The sequence below is a fragment of the Physeter macrocephalus genome, chromosome 10 (genome assembly GCF_002837175.3).
Source record: "Physeter macrocephalus isolate SW-GA chromosome 10, ASM283717v5, whole genome shotgun sequence".
Lineage (NCBI taxonomy): Eukaryota > Metazoa > Chordata > Mammalia > Artiodactyla > Physeteridae > Physeter > Physeter macrocephalus.
In genome coordinates, this window is record NC_041223.1 from 9271387 (window position 1) to 9293592 (window position 22206).

The window sequence follows — 22206 nt, forward strand, 5'->3', positions numbered from 1 at the left end:
TTCAGTAGGTTGTCTTTTCGTTTTGTTGATGGTTTCCTTTGCTGTGCAAAAGCTTTTAAGTTTAATTAGGTCCTGTTTGTTTATTTTTGCTTTTGTTTCCTTTGCCTTAGGGGACAGGTCCAAAAAAAATATTGCTATGATTTATGTCAAAGAGTATTACACCTATGTTTTCTTCTAGGGGTTTTATGGTTTCAAGTCTTACATTTAGGTCTTTAATCCACTGTGAGTTTATTTTTGTATATGGTGTAAGAAAATGTTATAATTTCATCCTTTTACATGTAGCTGTCCAGTTTCCCAGCACCACTTATTGAAGAGACTGTCTTTTCTCCATTGAATATTCTTGCCTCCTTTGTCGTAGATTAATTGACCATAATTGTGTGGGTTTATTTCTGGGCTCTCTATTCTGTTCCATTGATCTGTATGTCTCTTTTTGTGCCAGTACCATACTGTTTTGATTAATGTAGCTTTGTAGTAGAGTCTGAAGTCAGGGAGCATGGCTCCTCCAGCTCTGTTTATTTTTCTCAAGATTGTTTTGGCTATTCAGGGTCTTTTGTATTTCAATACAAATTTTTAAATTATTTGATCTAGTTCTGTGAAAAATGCCATTGGTATTTTGATAGGGATTGGATTGAATGTGTAGATTGCTTGGGTAGTACGGTCATTTAAACAATATGAATTCTTCCAATCCATGAAGATGGTATATCTTTCCATCTGTATGTGTCATCTTCAGTTTCTTTCATCAATGTCTTATATATAGTTTTCCAAGTACAGGTATTTTACCTCCTTAGGTAGGTTTATTTCTAGGTATTTTATACTTTTTGATGCAGTGGTAAATGGTAAGTGTTAAGTGGTAAATCCTTAATTTCTCTGACAGTTCATTGTTAGTGTATAGAATGCAACAGATTTTTGTATATTAATTTTGGATCCTGCAGCTTTATTGAATTCATTGTTGAACTCTAGTAGTTTTTTTGGTGGCACCTTAGGATTTTTTTATGTATAAAGTATCAAGTCATCTGCAAACAATGACAGTTTTACTTCTTCCTTTCCAATATGAATTCCTTTTATTTCTTTTTCTTATCTGATTGGTGTGACTAGGACTTCCAAAACTGTGTTGAATAAAAGTGGAGAGTGGGAATCCTTGTCTTGTTCCTAATCTTAGAGGAAATGCTTTCAGCTTTTCACCATTGAGTATGATGTTAGATGTGGACTTGTCATATATGGCCTTTATTATGTTGAGGTATGTTCCCTCTATACCCATTTTTTGGAGTTTTTATCATAAATGGATGTTGAATTATTTTATTTTTTAAAATAAATTTATTTTATTTATTTTTGGCTGTGTTGGGTCTTGTTGCACATGGGCTTCTCATTGCGGTGCTTCTCTTGTTGCAGAGCACAGGCTCTAGGCATGTGGGCTTCAGTAGTTGTGGCTTGTGGGCTCTAGAGCACAGGCTCAGTAGTTGTGGCACACGGGCTTAGCTGTTCTGAGGCATGTGGGATCTTCCTGGACCAGGGATCGAACCCACGTCCCTTGCATTGGCAGGTGGATTCTTAACCACTGCACCACCAGGGAAGTCCCTTGGCTGTTGAATTCTGTCAGAAGCTTTTTCTTCATCTTTTGAGATGATCATATGGTTTTTATTCTTCAGTTTGTTAATGTGGTGTATCACACTGATAGATTTGAAGATATTGAACCATCTTTGCATCTCTGGGATAAATCACACTTGATACATGGTGTATGATCCTTTTAATGTGTCATCGAATTCAGCTTACTAATATTTTGTTGAGGATTTTTGCTTCTATGTTCATCAGTGATATTGGTCTATAATTTTATTTTTTTGTGATATCTGTGTCTGGTTTTGGTATCAGGGTGATGCTGGCCTTTTTGCATGAGTTCAGAAGTGTTCCTTCCTCTGCAATTTTTTGGAACAGATTGAGCAGGATAGGTGTTAATGCTTCTCTAAATGTTTGGTAGAATTCACTTGTGAAGCCATCTGGTCCTGGACTTTTGTTTGTTGGGAGTTTTTTTAAGTTACTGATTCAATTTCATTATTGGTAACTGGTCTGTGTACATGGCTGAAGTATAAAATCAAGTCACAGGCCAGTAGGAATAGTATAATTCCATTTAGGAAAAAAAATCATATGGAGCTATAGTGTATATGTATAAATTATAGGTATGTAACTGAATTTTTAAAAAGGTTTGGAAGGGTGTCCACCAGACTTTTAACTTTGATTACTTCTGAGGATATAAGTGGGAATTGGGAAATGATGGGAGTGCTAAAGTGGGATGTTCATTATTAAGTGCTATTTTTGTTTATTTTTACAATTAAAATGTATTCAGAAGTTATGTAATTACAAAACAGTAAATATTTAAGAAAGACACAAGTTTTCCAAGGAGCATTAGGTGAAGCATCTCAGGCATTGTAAAAATACTTTGCCAACTAAAAAATGCTGTAGAAATGGCTTGTGCCATGCTTTCTCTTGTGTTTCCTTTCTTGTGACCCCATTAAAAATAAAGCCATATTTTTGTACATACCAATAACATACTTGTATATCTCTATAGGTAGAATTTTAAAACATTAATTATTATAAAGCATTCTATAACAGATTTTGAAGAGTGATTTTCTAATATTACAAATTAGAATATTGTTAAAGAATTATTGGGTCTGAAATTTCTTTTGGTTTATTAAATAATGGCCTCCTATCATCACAGTGAATCTCAACACTTTTGCCACAGAAAGTGGGAAGATGACATGAGGACAAGCTGCTCTTTATTGAGCACCTGCTGCTCTTGGAAATGGCAGTTTCTATACAGATTAATTTATTAGAACCTTCCTTCAGGTCAAATGAACCACGTAACTTGACTGAGTTTCCATAGCAAGTAAGCAAGGGACAGAAATTTGAGCTCAAGTCTCTCTGACCTCAAAGTCCGTATTTTGTTTTATTTTAAATTAAATAATACATGAATAGATTCTCATTGTAAATACTTTGGAGAACACAGATACAGCCAAAAACTAAACCCAGCTTTATACAGAGCCCTCCACAACCCCAACTCCCTCCTAAGAGGCAGTGACTTTAATAGTTTGGTGCCTCTTTCTAGATCTTTGTGTGTTTGTGTGTGTGTTTGTGCGTGCACGCGCACGCATAAACTTTGCCTACATATTTATGTTCATAAAGCAATACACTGTTTTAAACAACAAAAACATAAAAAATAAATGAAATTGTACTGCACAAAGTATTTCTTTGTCTCCCTTTAAGAAATAGTTTTTCCAAACTGTTACATTTAGAATGGATAAACAACAAGGTCCTACTGTATAGCACAGGGAATTATACCCAATATCCTGAGATAAACCATAGTGGAAAAGAATATGAAAAAGAATGTATATGTAGGTATAACTGAGTCACTGTGCTATACCTCAGAAATTAACATTGTAAATCAACTCTACTTCAATTTAAAAAAATGAGTTTTTCCTTCCTGAACCTCAGGTTTTATAAGATTTTTGTCTGTCAAACAAGTTCATTATTAAGAAACTACTCACTCGTGTATTATTAAGGGCTGCTAATATGACTGCCAATCAGAATGAAATAACTAGTGTTAACTCACTGAGTTTAATAATTTTTGCTAAAGCAAAATATGACATTTTCTTACCATTCATGGCCTCATCTCTAGTACTTACAACTTCTGTTAGATTTTCTAACTAAAGAAAATGGCTCTTAACCTTCGTTGAGATCCCTAAGGAGTACCTGGCTGGGGACATCATGGTATTGTGTTGTGGGACCCAGGGGGCCTTAGGGAAGAATGTAATTGTGGTGGTCGGGCTTTTTCTCCTAGACAGATGCTGAGGTTTGCCTTCCTCCCATCATTTTCAGCCTGAAACCTCTCAACAGTCTGAGATGGATTAGTGCTGGTGTTTAGGGAATATGTTCTTTTCACCAGGCTGGGTTTCCATACTGGTAGAAGCAATAAAGTCCCACCACATTATGGAGGCCTCACATGCCGCCAGAACCCTAGCTAATCTAGACCGAGAGACTGTGCAAGATAAGTACCAGGACGGCGTGTACGTGCTGCACCCCCAGTACCGCACAAGGTAAGAAGGCAGGGTAGAGCCGCTTTGTCCCTGTGGGGACGTAATGCTTCGAGGGCTTAATATTCTAACTTCTTTCTGCATAATTTATATAAGTTAAATACCTTACAAATAAATCAAATACCTTATTTACTGAAAGTTTGCCCCTAATAACCTCAGAAGAATTGCAAGCTGTCGTGAAAGTATGGAACTAGCTAAATTACCAGGGTTATTTTATACTAGCGGCTTACCTTCAGGAAGGCTGCATTCACCTTTTATAACATGTCTCACATAAACTCTGTAATGCATATTTCTTCTTTGTTTCATTACATTTTTCATGTAAATCTAAGTTATTAACTGATTAGGGTTGTAGAGGTTGATCTGGATGAGAAGGAGCTAGGACATTATTATATGCAGGCAACCAAATCAGCCTGGGCCTAGAACTCAAGGGACTAGAGAAAGCCTAGGCGAGGTTATAAAAGCATGTATCGGAAGGAATAAGTTGTAATAAATTTGACTCATACTCCTTCTTAAGGTTATTTCTTTGTTTGTTTGTTTGTTTTCTTAAGGTTATTTCTGGTCACTATTTCCAGTTGTATCATTGCTAAGACAATAAATATAGAAAGGACCACAAAGAAAAAATTACACATTTCTTAGATTTTTGTCAGGCACTTTAATACCTCAGAAAATAGCAAGAACTTTTTTTTAACTTGAAAAATAGATTTCCTGGTTAATTCTAATTTGTAAATAAAATAATATGGTAACGTATTTTATATGTGTTACATAATTGGGTGTGTATTATAAATAGCTTGCAAGTAATATACTATTGCAATTTTTTTAAACGTCATATACAAAGAAAGAATATGTTACTTTAAAATCTCATTTGCTCTGTTTCTGATAAACATTTTCCTTGATAAAAACAATCTTTTTCATGCATACTGAGTTTGAAACTACACTAGCATATGATTTAATTTCTTAAATACTTTTATTGATTTGTATAATATTCTCATGGAACTCTTTGGAGGGTAATCTATGACATCTGTCACTTCATTGATCACTAAGCGTATTACAGTTGATTTTGGTTGGTCTGCCTGCCTAGCTGTGTTTCCATCCTTACAGAGAGAGCAGTGAGCACACTACATATATGTCTTTGCCAGAACTCCTTTAGGGCTCCTCGGCAAACCTGTGCTTATAAAGTTTGCCCTAATTAAGTTTTGTTGTTGTTGTTGTTTTTGCGGTACGCGGGCCTCTCACTGTTGTGGCCTCTCCCGTTGCGGAGCACAGGCTCCGGACACGCAGGCTCAGCGGCCATGGCTCACGGGCCTAGCTGCTCCGCGGCATGTGGGATCTTCCCGGACCGGGGCACGAACCCGTGTCCCCTAGCATCGGCAGGCGGACTCTCAACCACTGCGCCACCAGGGAAGCCCAATTAAGTTTATTTTATGTCATATAAACCTGCTAAAATAAGCACCATCCAAAGAGAGTGCTGTGTAGATTCTTACCAAAGTAATAATGCATTTTTTCTGCTTCTTTTAAAAACTCTCTCCCCTGTTAGTCAGCCCATCAAAGCAGATGTCCTGTTTATTCATGGCCTTATGGGAGCAGCATTCAAAACATGGCGCCAGCAGGACAATGATCAGGATGTAACTGAAAAGGTTTCCGAGGATGAAACCAAGTATACAACATGTTGGCCCAAGGTAAGGAAGCGGCTACCTCTGGTAGGCCACCCTTATCCTGACACACTGCTGTGTCACGGGCCTTTAGGGTCCTCATTGTGACATGCTTACTTTTCTCTTTTTACTGGGATTTTTTTTTCCATGCAGTTTTTCTTTTCCTTAGGGACACTTATGTTACATGAACAACTGGGCTTATCACTCTGTGTTGTATAATTTAGGGTACATTCTATGACTCTAAAAGAGTATTCTGTTAAGTAAAAAAACGGGCAAAGGGCAAGGGCCAGTAATAGTTCACTTCTGTTAAAAATATAATTCAAAAAATATATATATATAATTCAATAAATAATATATTAACAACAGCTGGCTAGTTCTGTGATTTTAATAATTATAAAAATAGACTTTGAAGAAGTAATTCTGCTTTGGATTTCTTTGACATTATTTCTTCTAAAGAGCCTAAACTTTGGCATTAATTTATTGAATGAAATGTATCTAAAGCTCAGTGAAAATGGATGCTGTAAATTTGTATAAATAGTTCCTGGGGCTTTGTCCCACTGCTGCTTATCCACCTTCACAAGGGCTTATCGGCAGAAAGAGTGATTGGCGCTCTTTCTCTGGTGACACTGAAGTATGGAGATGACGATAAACCTCGGGTCCACAGAGACAGAACTGTAACTCTAATTAGTATCTGAGTTCTCAGGTCAAATCTCTAACCTCCGTCACACTCTTCTGTCTGTCCTGAGATCATAGCTTTCTATTAAGTGCTGTCAAAAAGCCAATCTGATCTAGACTCCAAAAACAGGCCCTGCTTTTGGCTATAGCAGATTAAAATTGAGAATACTCTCTTGAAACCTGCATAGACCTTATGCAATATCTCCTTATGAGCAGAGATATAAAAAGATAAAATGCTGGAGTTATTTTTCTAGTCACCTTTACACTTTACTCCAATGCAGTCTTTTACTAGTTGTCAGTATTACAAGGGTCCTTTAGTTACGAATTTCAATTGCTAGGAAATAAGTGGAACAGTGGAAATTCATATCTTCCCTTTTGTACCTTTTATTTTATGTAGTCGTGGTTAGCAAGAGACTGTCCCGCTCTCCGAATTATATCTGTGGAGTATGACACCAGCCTTAGCGACTGGAGAGCAAGGTGCCCTATGGAAAGGTAACAGAGGGGGAAGGGTCCAGGCCACAAGTGGGCCTTCTGGGATGGAGGGGGGTTTTATCTTTGAGGCCACAGACAGGATTTTCTTATGGAAAACTAACCTAACCTTTTTTCTCTTCCTTATAGAGGAAGTTAGCTATAAATAATGAAACTGTATAAGGCTTAGATATAGTGTCAATGTTGGGCTTCTAACATGGTTCACTTAAAACTATTCTCATAGTAAGGACCATGGATTTGAGAGCAAAGTTTCCTTAATTCCTGGAAGTAAACATGGGGCTTTTGGCTTTTGGGTTCACAAGCATACCACCTAAAGGAAGCCAAGAGAGACGCTGAGCAACGTAGGCTCCTTATGTCACTTGTACATCATATGCGCCAATTGTATATACAGGAGAGAGCGCTCGATTTCTGGGCTTCAGGACCTAGACTACAGCCAATTCTGCCTTTGACTCACTAGCCATCTTAGGTCATTAAACTGGTCTGGGAAGTCTGGTCTACAAATGGAGGGAGTTGGTCTGATCTGTGTTATCAAACTGAGTGTTACATATGAATGACCCCCACCTAGGTGCCAGAGGAATGGTGCTGAGGGTCGGCGGGCAAGACCCCAGGGCTCCTTCCCCAGGTCACCCAGAGGAGCTCACATAAACCTTTATTTCGAAGAAAGGATTCTCCAGATACACAGTTTAAAACTACCAGACCAGACAGCTTTAGAGTTCCCTTTTAGTTTGAAAATTACTTATTTGAAGTCTGATTCTAATAGCTTTGTGCTGTTTCTATGTAACAAACCAAAATGATGAAAGCTTAGTGTTTGTAACATAAATACAAGTAGAACTAAACAGCAACGACAGCTGACTCCACAGGTGAACTCGCAAAGGACAGCATGGTCTCCGCTGATCCTTGTCTTGTCAGGCCACCTAATGAGGAGGGACGCACACCCTAAGTGGTGGGGGCAATGGGGTAAGACCCAAGTTTGACGCGTGAAAATTGCCCAATACGTATTAGATGCCTAAACAATGCTTGTTTCTTAAATATTCCCACCTATGCCAGTTGAACTAAGTTAGAAATGGGGAACGAGCAACTGCAGGAATCAACCGGAGAGAATAAACAATGCTTGTTTCTTAAATATTCGCATGTAGGATTGGTCCAATAAATGGGGAACGAGCAACTGCAGGAATCAACCGGAGAGAATAGAGGTATTCCTGACTCCAAAATGTAGCATGTAGGATTGGTCCAATAAACAAAAGATCTTGCCTTAAAAAGTGGACAGCAAAATTGGGGCAGGGGGAATGAATAGCCTCCTGTCACACCCGCTGTTTTCATTTTGTTCAGAAAGTCCATTGCATTCAGGAGCAACGAACTTCTGAGAAAGCTCAGAGCTGCTGGAGTTGGGGATAGGCCAATGATTTGGGTATCACATAGCATGGGAGGTAAGTATGTTTCATTGTTGCCAAGCGAGCATTGTGAGGCTGTCAGCCGTGCGAGCTCTCTGTTTTATTTAATGGTAGCCCTTTTCCCCACTAAATTAATGTTTTTGGCTATGGCTCCTTCCATGCTATTTGTTTTTCTAAGAGGGGACAACTAGTAAAAAACCATATAAAAAGAAAATGAGTTTGACAACTTAATGCTTTCATTAAGCACTAAGCTTGATAGTGAGTAAATATCAGAAGCTGTCCATGGCATATGTAAGCCCAACTTGTAAATAGCTGAGCATTCCTGGCTGGTCCCAGGGCCCCCCCTTTCTTCTCTGTTTCTCCAACCACCGCAGAGTCCGTCACTGCTCCTGTGCCCACAGCCCCAGCCCCCTGCATGCCTGCTTACCCCTCGCGCAAGCCTGCAGAAGTGGCGCTGTGATCACAGGTGTCCCGTTTGGTCCCAGTGCTTGCTTGCTAAGCCACAACCCCTGCTTCTCCCAACCCACTCCCAGTCCAGTGCTAAATGTTCACCATCCACCTTGCAGAGGGCCTTTCAGCAGCCCTTGGCCTAGTTCATCTGATGAAGCGCTCAGGACTGCTGACTCTTGAGTCTGGGCTTTTTGCTGAGAGAAAGGTGGATGTAGCCCTTTGTATCCTCAGAGACCGACTGTTACCATCCATGTTACCTTTGTGTTTCCCTATCAGCTCCAAGCCCAGGTTGGGCGACAGAAAAGAAGGTGCCTTCCTAGGTGCATTTTCCCACAGCAGCTTTGTTTTCTCCCCAGTGGATATGTGAGACTATGTGTTTTTTAAATATTAGTACTGTCCTAACGGAGTGGTCGTTAGTGGGGTGCTGTGGGTAGGTGGGGAGGCTGGCTGCTGCGTGTGCACTTCATTGATGGACACCCAACATGCAGTGTGTAACTCTCTTCTCTGGGAGAGTGCATCCTGTGATGTAAAATCTGCTTTACAAATGAGTTTCTAGAATCTTACCTGTTCGTAGTCTTGTGCTATATATTTTAGAGGATTGGGAGCATTACTAAGTGTTAATATTTTAAGACCCTGTTTGTTGGATTACAGAAAATTATTGTTTAAACTTTTTTAAAGAAAGCATATTTTTCTGTATTTCTTGTTTGCCTTTTTTTTTTTTTTTTAATAAGGGAAGGAAAATAGCTTATGCATTGTTTTTCTTCTCTGTGGCTAGGTCTTCTTGTCAAAAAGATGCTGTTGGAAGCCTCTAAGAAGCCAGAAATGAATACTATTATAAACAATACCAGAGGAATAATTTTTTATAGCGTCCCTCATCATGGATCCCACCTGGCTGAATACTCTGTTAATATTCGCTATCTTCTCTTTCCCTCTTTGGAAGTCAAAGAACTCAGCAAGGGTAATACTTTTTTTTCTAAAGGGAATTGGCATTGTATTAACACCAGTTATACAGGAGAAGGAGGAAAACGGTTTTGACTAACAGTTTTAACTTGGCTGTATTACCTCATTTTACTATTTGTACATCAATTGTGTTTAGACTATCACGGAAACTTTTTAGTTTGGGGTTAATTTTTCTTTGATACGTTCCCTTTTTGTTCTTAAGCCATTATCTGCTTAAGAAATATAACAATTTTAACACTATCTGAAATAGTTAAAATTTTTAAAGTTACATAATGTTTTGCGTTAAGTATTATTCCAAATTACCAAAGAACTTCTCTTTTCCACAAGTTTGGAAGATCATCAACTGTTAAAATATACACGAGCTTTACAGATATTCATATTAATTATAAGGCACTATGTTTGGGGTTAATAAGCATCTTCTCTTTCTCTGGAACACCTGTTAATCAGAATTTTGGGACCCCTGGCTTGAGCTTTAGTATACCATTGTCTTTTTGCTCATATGTTCTTTGTTCTGCTTTATGGAGAGTAATTGGACTTTATCTTCAAACCTTTTGCTGAATTTGATTTTTTTGCAGTCAAATTTTATCTTCCACAAGTTCTTTCTTGTTCTGTGATCCATTTTCTTTTGAAATCATTCTAAAGATACTAATTAGACGTTTTTTTTAAAAAAAGTGTCTTCTGTGCCCAGGTTTTCTGTTTGCTCACCTGGTCTGTCTCTCTTAGGTGGTAGGCTTTCCTCTAAGACCTGGTGCTTCTTGGTTGCCCTTTGATACTTGAGGATGGGGGACAGGAAGGGGATGGGTGCTCTGTGATTATAGACAGGCTCTGTTGATGGGAGGCTATGCTTCAGAGTGGATGTGGAAGTGCCAGCCAGCACACCGGGGGACCCCTCAGTCCCACACACCAAACCGCCCTGGGTACTGCTTCTTGGCAGCCAGCAATGTGAGAAAACTCTCCCGCTGACACTGGCCTCTAAGTTCTAGATTGGTTTTAGCCCTTTCCTCTCATCTTAATGGCTTCTTAGGAAGAAGAGAAAATAAACAAGCCACCGTCTTGAATCAGAACCCTAATTTCCTCTCTAAATTTGGAAGCTTGATGCATTTTATTATGAACTAGATAAACAGATCTTGTTACAATCTCGCTCTCTATAATTTTACAGATTCTCCTGCACTTAAAACACTACAGGATGACTTTCTGGAGTTTGCAAAAGATAAAAACTTCCAGGTGCTGAGTTTCGTAGAAACACTACCAACCTACATTGGTAGCATGATTAAACTCCACGTGGTGCCCCTGGAATCAGCAGGTATGCACTCTTTTGAAACTTGTTTGTCCTTAGTTTCCTGGTTGGTGGTAATCATAAACGTCAACTTTTCTATCCATTTCTCAGTTTTAGGAGACAGTTTTATGAAGATTTAGATTCTGTTATTCTTTTAAGCCATAGATTAAAACTTCCCTGCAAACCTTTAACCTTGGCATTCCCCTTCCCTCCTTTTATTTAACTGATTAGACAGCAAAGGTTAACTGGCTAACTCTGCCTTAGCTCTCAACAGTGAAAGCTGCTGCATTAAGGTAAGAATACAGAGCTTTTCTATCAGCTAGATTAAAAGGAGCATTTCATGTAACAGATTGAGAGCCGCCTGCAGGAACCTTAAAAAAATCAACTAGAGGTGTGGAAGCTTAGTAAATAACTGGAAGATACATGGGGAATATTCAAGCAACAAAGATTTTGAAGGAAAAAACTAGTGTTAAAGTTCAGTGTCTTCCTAATCCTGGGACTGAGGGAAATGACCAGTACCTGCTACCGTAGAGCACTGTAGTCTACTGTAGGCTCTTTGAGGGCAGGGCCCAAATCTCAGTTCTCCTTATAGCCTCCTGTGTTACTCTGAGCATAGTAAATAGCCCATACATTTCACTCCCTGAAATGCTTTCCCCTCAACCTGGCTAACTCTTTAGTTTGCTTGTCAGACCCTTTTCTGATCACTTTGGGGGCTGGGTCAGGTGCTGTCCTGGTAGCACTCTGCCATTACTGAGAGCTCCTGGCAGCCAGGCATGATGCGTATCTGGAGTGCCTGCCAGATGGTTCTTCTGTCTGCATAACAAGTTTTGTCCTACTTCATTATTTATTATCTATATAAAATGAAAAAGGCTTGATATCCTATAGTGGAATCTGAAGAGACTTTACCTTAAAGCCATATGCCATAGGGTGAGGAACTGCTGTTTGGTAGTTGAAGAACCTGAGGAGTTCAAACAACAGTGGCCTTTTTTTTTTTAAGATGACTTTGGGAGCTTAAAGGAAAATTAATATTGTGGACCAGCTGCTGGTAGTGACATAGCCTTGTCATAATTCTGTCCACACCTTCTTCCGTGTCACCAGGTGGCCTGTCTTCCTTCATGACCACCAGCTGCACTTCCTCACCTGGCTGGCCTCACTAGTACCTCCTGTCACTTCCATCTAGGTGGACTTGGTTAGGCCGAAACATCAAAAGCTCAACCAGATCTCTCAAGCACCACATCATCTCCTTCCCTGGTAGAGTGAGCATGGAGGGTCGGGTATAGAAGGGATTCCATGTGAGACGTTCCCATTCGTTTCATCAGGGCAAGGGAGCTCATTATCAAGTTTCTAATATTAGCTCTAGAAATAGAAGTGGCTCAGAGAAGTGTGGAATAACTTTGTAATAACCTGCAGTGTGTAAACGTTTTGAAGGTGACAGTGCTCAGGCTCTATTCACTATTGAATTAGGAAATAGGCAGCACACACACAGAATTTATGAGAAAAGCATAAAATTATAATTACACCTACTGAGACTCCATTCTCACGTGATTATGATTAGTCAAATGCAGTTTAGTTACAGTCAAACTTTAAGTTCCTTTCTCTCTTAAAAGAGGTTCTCTATCACAACCAAATCCACATTTACAACTACCCATTTGGCCTCTCACTGTTGACAGGGGGCAGCTTATATTTTTACTTAAATTTTATTGACATTTTTGTTTTATTCAGATCTAGGCATTGGAGATCTAATTCCTGTGGATGTTAACCATTTGAACATTTGTAAGCCAAAGAAAAAGGATGCTTTTTTGTACCAACGTACCTTACGATTCATCTGTGACACTTTAGCCAAAGACCTGGAAAACTGACAATTGTCTTCTTCTGTTTTCACACATGAACAGAGTGCAAGAAACGTGGTGTTCTGTCTTTTTAAGCTCTATGCAATCATGCAAATGTAGTCATTATGGCATTAATGTGGCTTGGAGTATGTTGCAGGCAACAGAATATTGTTCTGTAAAACACAAACCCAGGAGTGGCAATCACAGAAAGAAGGGCTAGACTGGATTCTTCTGATTTAAAAAACTTCCATATGTGCCAGTTTATGTTTTGCAATGTTGTCCCTGGTGATAGGGAGCAAGCTGCTATGGCTAAAGGATGTGATCGGTGACTCTTGTCATCGGACTGTCCCTGGCTTATGTTGGGAGCAGCACTGATGGCTTCTGAAGGGACAGCCATCACCAATTTATCACAGAAATGCCTGCTGGAGGGTGCCTAAAATGGAGAGAGAATGAACTAGAACATAAAGATTCGGTTTTGGGTCAGGGTTTCCATGTGCTGTAAGTTTTTAAAACTTGTCAGAGTAAACCTTTGTGTAAAATGTTAACTTTGTTACACGGCTTGTCATCCATGGGTCATTTCCTTATAAGTTTTTATTTTCATATTGCTGAGAACAAATATTTCTCTTTTTAAAAAATTTCTAGCCTATAATAATTCTTTCCAGACTATAGCTACCTATACTTTTAATTTTTCCCAGATAAGAATAATAAATCCATTATTGATCAGAGTGTGAAATAAAACTATTCTAAGCCATTATATATATATATTAGCAATACTTGATATCAAGATTCTGATTCTTTTTAGCTAAATAAAGTATACCATTATTTCTTGCTCATTAGGAAATGGTATTAATTGGTCTCCAGCATGTGAGAAATAGGAAATCATAGTGATGACTTTTAAAAAAAATAACAGCATTATTGAGATATAATTCACATACCATAAAATTCACCCTTTTAAATGCACAGCTCATTGATTTTTAGTGTGTTTACAGAGTTGTGCAACCATAACCACTATCTAATTTCAGAACATTTCATCATCCCTCCAGATAACCCCACACCCATTAGCAATCACTCCTCCTCTCCTCTCCCCCAGCCCCTGGTAAACACTAATCTTCTTTCTGTCTCTATGGATTTGCCTATTATGGACATTTCATATAAATGACAAGTTTTTAAAAATTTACAATACGTGGCCTTCTGTGTCTGGCTTCTTTCTCTTAGTATAATGTTTTGAAGGTTCATCCATGGTGTAGCATGTATACATGTAGTAGGACTTCGTTCCTTTTTATGGCCAAATAATATTCCATTGTATGGATGTACCACATTTGTTTATCTAGTCATCAGTTGAGGGACATTTAGGTTCTTTCAATGTTGGGGCTGTTATGAATAATGCTGCTGTTAACATTCATGTACAAGTTTTTGTGTGGACATGTTTTCCATTCTCTTGGGTATATACTAGGAATGGAATTGCTGGGTCATGTTAAGCTTATGTCTACCATTTTGAAAATGATGGACATTTGTAGAATGGGATAGTCAAAGCTAAAAGGAGTACAGCCTCTGAAGGTAAACTGGGGGCATCAGTGAAACTTAACAACATCTAATTGTTTAATTATGCAAAAACCTAACAAGTGACTTAACTACCTGTTTTGTTATGTAGCTATAGAGTGTGCTAGTTAGCTATCAACAATAAACCCTAGCTAATGGGATCACGTGGGGAGAGGGGTGTAGATAGGCTTGGTTTGTTTTCTTTTTCTGTTTTCCATGAACCATGGCAGATGAACCATGGCTGGAACATCTGTTCATTAACTTAGAGTAATGAAATGAACCCCCACTTTGTAAAATCTCAATATAGCCATTATAGCTGTGCTTTAAAAATAAGGTCTGGAAGAGAGAACCAGTGTACTTCTGAATGACTGGAGCTTTTCAGGCAAGTCACTTACCATTTCTGTTCATTCTGTTTATGAAATGGATATGATGTATACAGATTCACTTCATCAGTCTTGTAAGATTTAAGTCAATAATGTTTTAAAAATAATCATCACCTGAAAAACTCTAAGAACACAAAGTATGAAAACATACATTTGAAATAGTTTTAAACTTAGACCATCAGTAAAATGGTTCTCCTAGTTCAATCAGCCTTGTTTAAATATCCTTTCTGGAAAAAATTTCAAATGAAGCTTCCTATTACCTTTCCCCTCATGGGAAAAGTCTCTTTAAATGATCTATCCAGGAAGGAAATAAACAGAATACAGGTGTTAGCAGACTACTGAAAGCAAGCTGTAAATAAAATTCAGATGAAAAATTAATTATCCTTATCTATAAGCCCTTTACTTCTTTCTGATTACATTGTCAATCCTAAAAGTTAAGGGCACTGAGTCCCCCCTTTACTCCAGTGTTTAAATGTCACCATAGAGAGAGTCAGACTACAAACGGAGGATCACGAGGCCTTTCTTGACTCCATCTCAACCATGCACCCAAGGTCACAGCAACAGGCATAATATGGTGGAGGACGTGGCCCTCTGCTCAGGTCGGGGTGCCCATGGTAGTGGATGCCAGCACTGGTTTCCTGTTGTTGAGAAAGACAGCACAGTCACAGAGTGACGTGCATATCTCTTTTGAGCTTGGCTCATAATTTACAGTGCCCCTCAAATTATTTCTAATTCCTAAAATTTGACTTTTAGGCATACCCTCCTGAATTTTCATCTCTTTGTAATATTAAATATGTTAATGTATGGTTTGGCTTTTATTGACATTTGGTATAAAAATTATGTCCGTGAAAAAAATTTAGACATGCTCAATAAATGCATTTTAATGTACTCAGTACAACTGATTGTGCCCTTATATTAGATGTTGAACACTCCCCAAAGCTAATCACTTAACATCTATTAGAAATTTATTGTATAATTATAAATTGCCTTAATAAAGCAGAAGACATAAAAAGGCAGTTTAATATCCAAGAAGTTTCCAAATTTAGAAAAAGCCATTCTTGTAAAAATTCCAGTTCTTAATCCGCTTTTAGCTTGGCCTTGGAGTTTAGAAACAGTGTCATGGAATTCAACACCTGGTTCCAAAGTTTGGAAACACTAAGCTTACTAGAACCTTTGATTTTTAATTTAATCCAAACTATTTTAGGATTGTTAAAGCTAATTTATAATAAAAGCTGAATAAGCACTGATTCCTAGGATCATCAGAGAGTGCTGGATATGAATGTAATCTCTGAGCATAAAAAGCATTGGGTATGTATACATCTAGATAGGTTTTAGAATATTTTGACATCTGGGATTACCAGATTAAAACATTTTTGAGAGTTCTGGACCAGGATGGTGACATAGGAGGCTCCTGAACTCGCCTGCTCCACAGACACCAAATTTACAGCTACACACGGAACAGTTCCCTCAGAGAAAAATTCAGAAACTAGCTGAGCAACTCTTTTACACATTGGGTGAATGAGAAAATGCCCATGTTGAAATGGATAAGAAAGACTGAGACACACTGTCACCATAAATCTCACCCTTGGCACAGTGAGATACAATCAGGAGGGAACACACAACTCCCAGCTTCTGCCTGAGGAGTGAAGGGCTTGGGCCCAACATCCAGTGCCCCAACTTTCAAGTCTTCCACCTGAAGGATGGACCGCCCCCCACCCCCACAAAACACCTAGCTTTGAAAGCCAACAGGGCCTGCATCCACAAGACCCACAAGACTATAGCAAAGAAAGAAACAGTTCTAAATGGGCTTGCAAGGACTCACAGTGGCTCTCCCCCCAGGGCTCAGCACAAGGGCAGCAGACAGAAATGCCCATCTCCCAGCCTTTTCCTGAAAGATGCCCATTTGCTTATCTGAAAAGCTGCGGCCTGAGGGTTAGGCTTCTAATTTAGCACACATCTAGAGGATGACTGTGATCTTCCCTGGGGACCAGGGAGGCTGGTGGTTCTGTCTCTGCATTCTCCCTCTTGCCCACTCGAGGTTGCTGGTGTCTTCCTGGAAGGAGCTTCGACACATCTCTGGCGCCCTGGCTTTTGTGGCTGTTACCCAGGGAGTGCACCTCTCGATTACTTGCCTCTGCTGGCCAGTAAGCCTTGTGTTTGTGGATCCCACAGGACTGTACAAAGAAACAGTTCCATCCCCCTGTTGCTCAGCACAGACGGAGCAGACAGAAACAACCACTTTCCAGTCTTTCCCTGGAAGGGTCTATTTGTATACTTGAAAAGCTGCTTCCTGAGGGTCCAGTTTCCAATCAGCCTGCATCTAGGTACTGCCTGAGAATGTTCCCTTTGGAACACTGAGAGGTCTTAGCAGAACCTCAACTCCCAGGAGCCACTAAGAACAAAGAAGGCGGTTCAGACAGTCACAGAGTTTGAGAGATAACCAAGAGCTTGATGGACTGAATCCTTTTCCTACCCGAGGCCACTCTGTCAAGACTGGGGACTTCCCTGGTGGCGCAGTGGTTAAGAATCCGCCTGCCAATGCAGAGGACACGGGTTCAATCCCTGGTCTGGGAAGATCCCACATGCCGCAGAGCAAGTAAGCCCGTGCGCCACAACTACTGAGCCTGCGCTCTAGAGCCCGCGAGCCACAACTACTGAGCCTGCGTGCCGCAACTACTGAGCCCGCGCACCCTAGAGTCCACGTGCTCTAGGGCCCACATGCCACAACTACTGAGCCTGTGTGCCGCAACTACTGATCCCGTGCCCTAGAGCCCGCATGCCACAACTACTGAGCCCATGCGCCGCAACTACTGAAGCCCATGCGCTCTAGGGCCCGCGTGCCACACTACTGAAGCCCATGCACCCTAGAGCCCACACGCTGCAACTACTGAAGCCCACATGCTGCAACTACTGAAGCCTGCGTGCCTAGAGCCCATGCTCCACAACAAGAGAAGCCACTGCAATGAGAAGCCCGTGCACTGCAACGAAGAGTAGCCCCTGATCACCACAACTAGAGAAAGCCTGCATGTAATGAAGACCCCCACCCCCAAAAAAAAGACTGGGAGAGGTGGCTATTTTATCTAATGCACAGAAGCCAACACAGAGAATCAAGGAAAATGAAGAAACAGAGGAATATGTTGCAAACAAAAGAATAAGATGAAACTCCAAAAACCTTAATGAAATGGAGATAAATAAGTTCCAAATATTGGTCATAAAGATGCTCACCATGGTCAGGAGAGTAATGCATGAATAACATGAGAATTTCAGCCCAAACATAGAAAATATAAGAAAGAATCAATCAGAAATCAGAGCTGAAGAATACTGAACTGAAAAATGTAATAGAGGGGTTCAATGGCAGACCAGATCATGGGGAAGAAAGGATCAGCAAACTCAAAAAGAGGGCAGTGGAATGCATCCAGAGAACAAAAAAAAAAAAGAATGAAAAAGAGTGAAGATAGCTTAAGGGACCTATGGGATACCATCAAGCAGACTTGATACTTGCATTATAGAGGTTCCAGAAGGAGAAGAGAGAAAAAAAGGTCAGAAAGCTTATTCAAGGAAATAAAGGGTAAAATCTTTCCTAAGCAGGAATCCCAAAGGGTTCCAAATAAGATGAATTCAAAGAGCCCCACAAACTTTGCTGTACACTGGAAACTAACACAACATTGTAAATCAACTATACTCCAATAAAAATTTTTAGAAAAACAAAAATACAAAGCCCCAGGGAATTCCCTGGCAGTCCAGTGGTTAAGACTCCGTGCTTCCACTGCATGGGGCACAGGTTCCATCCCTGGTTAGGGAACTAAGATGCCACAAGCTGCACGGCAGGGCCAAAAAAAAAAAAAAAGAGCCCCACACTGAGACACATTATAATTAAACTGTCAAAACAAGGAGAGAATCTTAAAAGCAGCAAGAGAAAAACTTGTTATTTACAAGAGAACCCCATAAGACTACCAGCAGATATTCTGCAGAACTTTTGCAGGCCAGAGAGGAGTGACACAGTATATTACAAGTGCTGAAAGAAACCAAGAATACTCTACCTGGCAAAGTTGTCTTCAGAGTGGAAGAAGGGATGGAGTTTTTCAGACAAGCAAAAGCTGAAGGAGTTCATCACTACCAGACCAGACTTACGAGGAATGTTAAAGGGACTTCTTCATGCTGAAATGAAAGGACACTATTTAGTAACAGGAAAACATGAAAGCATAAATCTCACTAGTAAATGTAAATACAGATGGTCCCCGACTCACAATGGTTCAACTTAATGGTTTCTCAATTTTATGATGGTGCGAAAGTGGTGTGCATTCAGTAGAAACCACTCCAAATTTTGATCTTTTCTTGGGCTACCAATATATGGTACGATACTCTCTTATCAGCCACGTGATCACAAGGGTAAACAACTGATACACTTAAAACCGTTCTGTACCCATACAATCATTCTGTTTTTTACTTTTAGTATTCCATAAATTACATGAGATATTCAACACATTATTATAACATAGGCTTTGTGTTAGATGATTTTGCCCAACTGTAGGCTAATGTAAGTGTTGTGAGCACATTTAAGGTAGGCTAGGCTAAGCTATGATTTTCAGCAGGTTAGGTGTTTTAAATGCATTTTCAAATTACAATATTTTCAATTTACGATGGATTTATCAGGATGTAACCCCATCATACAATGACCCATGGCCATGTCTGCCTGCTACTAAGTAAGAGGCATTCCTATTACAGATCTAGGAGGACTGGAGAAAGAAAGCACAGATCTGTACAGGGTTGCACTGCAGTTGTCAATCTGAGTGTTCTCAATTTGGTCATCATAAAAAAATGGGGAGAAGGATATTCCTGGACTCATTAATGCTACTGTGCCTTGTCACCTGGGGCCCAAAAGAGTTGGTGGAATCCAGAAACTTTTCAGTCTCTCTAAAGAAGATAGCATTTGCCCATATGTTGAGAGAAAGCCCTTAAACAAAGAAGGTGAGAAACCTGGGACCAAAGCACCCAAGATTCAGTGTCTTGTTCCTCCACATGTTGTGCAACACACACATTGGTGTATTGCTCTGAAGAAACAGTGTACTAAGGAAAATAAGGAAGAGGCTGCAGAATATGCTATGCCTTTGGCCAAGAGAATGAAGGAAGCCAAAGCAAAACACCAGGAACAGATTGCCGAGAGATGGAGGCTGATGTGTCTGAGAGTTTTGACCTCTTAAGTCTTGAGTCCAGTCAAAAATGCAATGTTCTAGGAGTAACGAATAAGTAAGATCAGACATCAGAAAAAAATTGTATGGAACCACAAAAGACCCTGAATAGCCATAGCAATTTTGAAAAAGAAAAAGCTGGAGGCATCACTCTTCCTGATTTCAAACTACATTTCAAAGCTATAGTAATCAAAACACTATGGTTTGGCATAAAAACAGACAATAGATCAATGGAACAATATAGAGCACAGAAACAAACTCATGCACATATGGTCAATTAATTTATGACAAAGGAGCAAAGAATACACAGTGGGAAAAGGAAGGTTGGGAAAACTGGACAGCCACATGCAAAAGAATAAAACTGGACCACTATCTTACACCATACATAAAAATCAACTGAAAATGGATTAAAGACTTGAACTTAAGACCTGAAACCATAAAAGTCCTAGAAGGTAACAAAGGTAAGCCCCTTGACACCAGTCTTGGCAATGATTTTTTAGATTTGACCGTATAAACAAAGGTAACAAAAACAAAAATAAACAAGTAAGACTACATCAAACTAAAAAGCTTCTGCACAGCAAAAGAAACCATCAACAAAATGAAAAGGCAACCTACAGAACGGGAGAAAATATTTGCAAATCTTATATTTGATAAGGGGTTAATATTTTAAAAATATGAACTCATTCAACTCAATAGCAAAAATCAAACAACATGATTTAAAAATGGGCAGAGGAACTGAATACTTTTCCAAACAAGATATACAATGGCCAACAGGTACATGAAAAAGTGCTTAACATCACTAATCATCAGGGAAATGCAAATCAAAACCACAATGAGATACCCCAATACATCTGTTAGAATGGTAATCATCAAAAAGACAAAGGAGGGCTTCCCTGGTGGTGCAGTGGTTGAGAGTCTGCCTGCCGATGCAGGGGACACGGGTTCATGCCCTGGTCTGGGAAGATCCCACGTGCCGCGGAGTGGCTAGGCCCGTGAGCCATGGCCGCTGAGCCTGCACTTCCGGAGCCTGTGCTCCGCAACGGGAGAGGCCACAACATTGAGAGGCCCGCATACCGCAAAAAAAAAAAAAAAAAAAAAAGACAAAGGATATCAAGTGTTGGTAAGGATGTAGAAAAAAGGGAACCCTGCACACTGTTGGTGGGAATGTAAATTGTTGCAGCCACTATGGAAACCAGTATGGAGGTTCCTCAAAAAATTAAAAAAAGAACTACCATGTGATTCAGCAATCCCACTTCTAGGTATATATCCAAAGGAAATGCAAACAAGATATTGAACAGATATCTGCACTCCCATGTTCATTGCTACATTATTCACAATAGCCAACGTATGGAACCTAAGTGTCCATCAATGGATGAAGGGATAAAGAAGGTGTAGTATATACATACAGTGGAATATTATTCAGCCATGAGAAAGAAGGAAACCCTGCCATTTGCAACATGGTTGGACCTTGAGAGCATTGTGCTAAGTGAAATAAGCCAGACAGAGAAAGACAAATACTGCATAGTATCACTTATATGTGGAATCTGGAAAAAAAAAATGTCAAACACATAGAGTGGTTGCCAGGGCCTGGGTGAGGGGCGGGATGGGAAATGGGGAGAGGTTCATAAAAGGGTACAAAGACTTTAAAGTTGAATAAGGTCTGAGGATCTAATGTAAAACATGGTGAAATGGTGGCTATTGTTGATAACACTATATTCTATTGTATAATTGAAATTAGTGGAGTATAAAACTTAAATGTTCTTATCAAAAAAAGAAAAGAGGGCTTCCCTGGTGGTGCAGTGGTTGAGAGTCTGCCTGCCGATGCAGGGTACGTGGGTTCATGCCCCGGTCCAGGAGGATCCCACATGCCGCAGAGCGGCTGGGCCCGTGAGCCATGGCCGCTGAGCCTGCACGTCCGGAGCCTGTGCTCCACAACGGCAGAGGCCATAGCAGTGAGAGGCCCACATACCGCAGAAAAAGAGAAAAAAAAAAAGAAAGAAAAAGAAAAAATGTGTGAGGTGATTGATGTTTTAGTTAACTAGATGGGAAGTATTCTTCCACAATATATACATATATCAAATCATCACAATGTACACTTTAAATATCTTAGTTTTATATACCTCAATGAAGCAAAATTTTTAAAATTTTAATTAAAAAAATTTAACACATTGAAAGCTTCTAAGAATTTTATTCTGTTTATTCTCCCTCAAGTCCATTTCTGCTGTTTCTATTTCAGGTAATTCATTACGTTTCATTCAAGCAAGACCTTTTTCAGTAGTTTTGACTTCTCCTCC

General features: G+C 39.7%; 1 protein-coding gene and 1 pseudogene across 1 annotated transcript in view; both read left to right on the forward strand.

Moving 5' to 3' along the window:
- Positions 1-18755, forward strand: part of SERAC1 (serine active site containing 1) — an 85623-nt gene extending 66868 nt beyond the window's left edge. The window contains exons 11-17 of the mRNA XM_024122483.3: positions 3935-4085; positions 5617-5758; positions 6804-6898; positions 8225-8322; positions 9512-9694; positions 10856-10999; positions 12695-18755. Of these exons, the coding sequence (XP_023978251.1) occupies positions 3935-4085; positions 5617-5758; positions 6804-6898; positions 8225-8322; positions 9512-9694; positions 10856-10999; positions 12695-12831 (950 nt within the window). The 3' untranslated portion in view covers positions 12832-18755. The remainder of the gene's footprint in view (positions 1-3934; positions 4086-5616; positions 5759-6803; positions 6899-8224; positions 8323-9511; positions 9695-10855; positions 11000-12694) is intronic.
- A 9-nt stretch (positions 18756-18764) lies between these two features.
- On the forward strand, positions 18765-21368 carry LOC129392454 (40S ribosomal protein S6-like; annotated as a pseudogene).
- Positions 21369-22206: the final 838 nt, after the last annotated feature.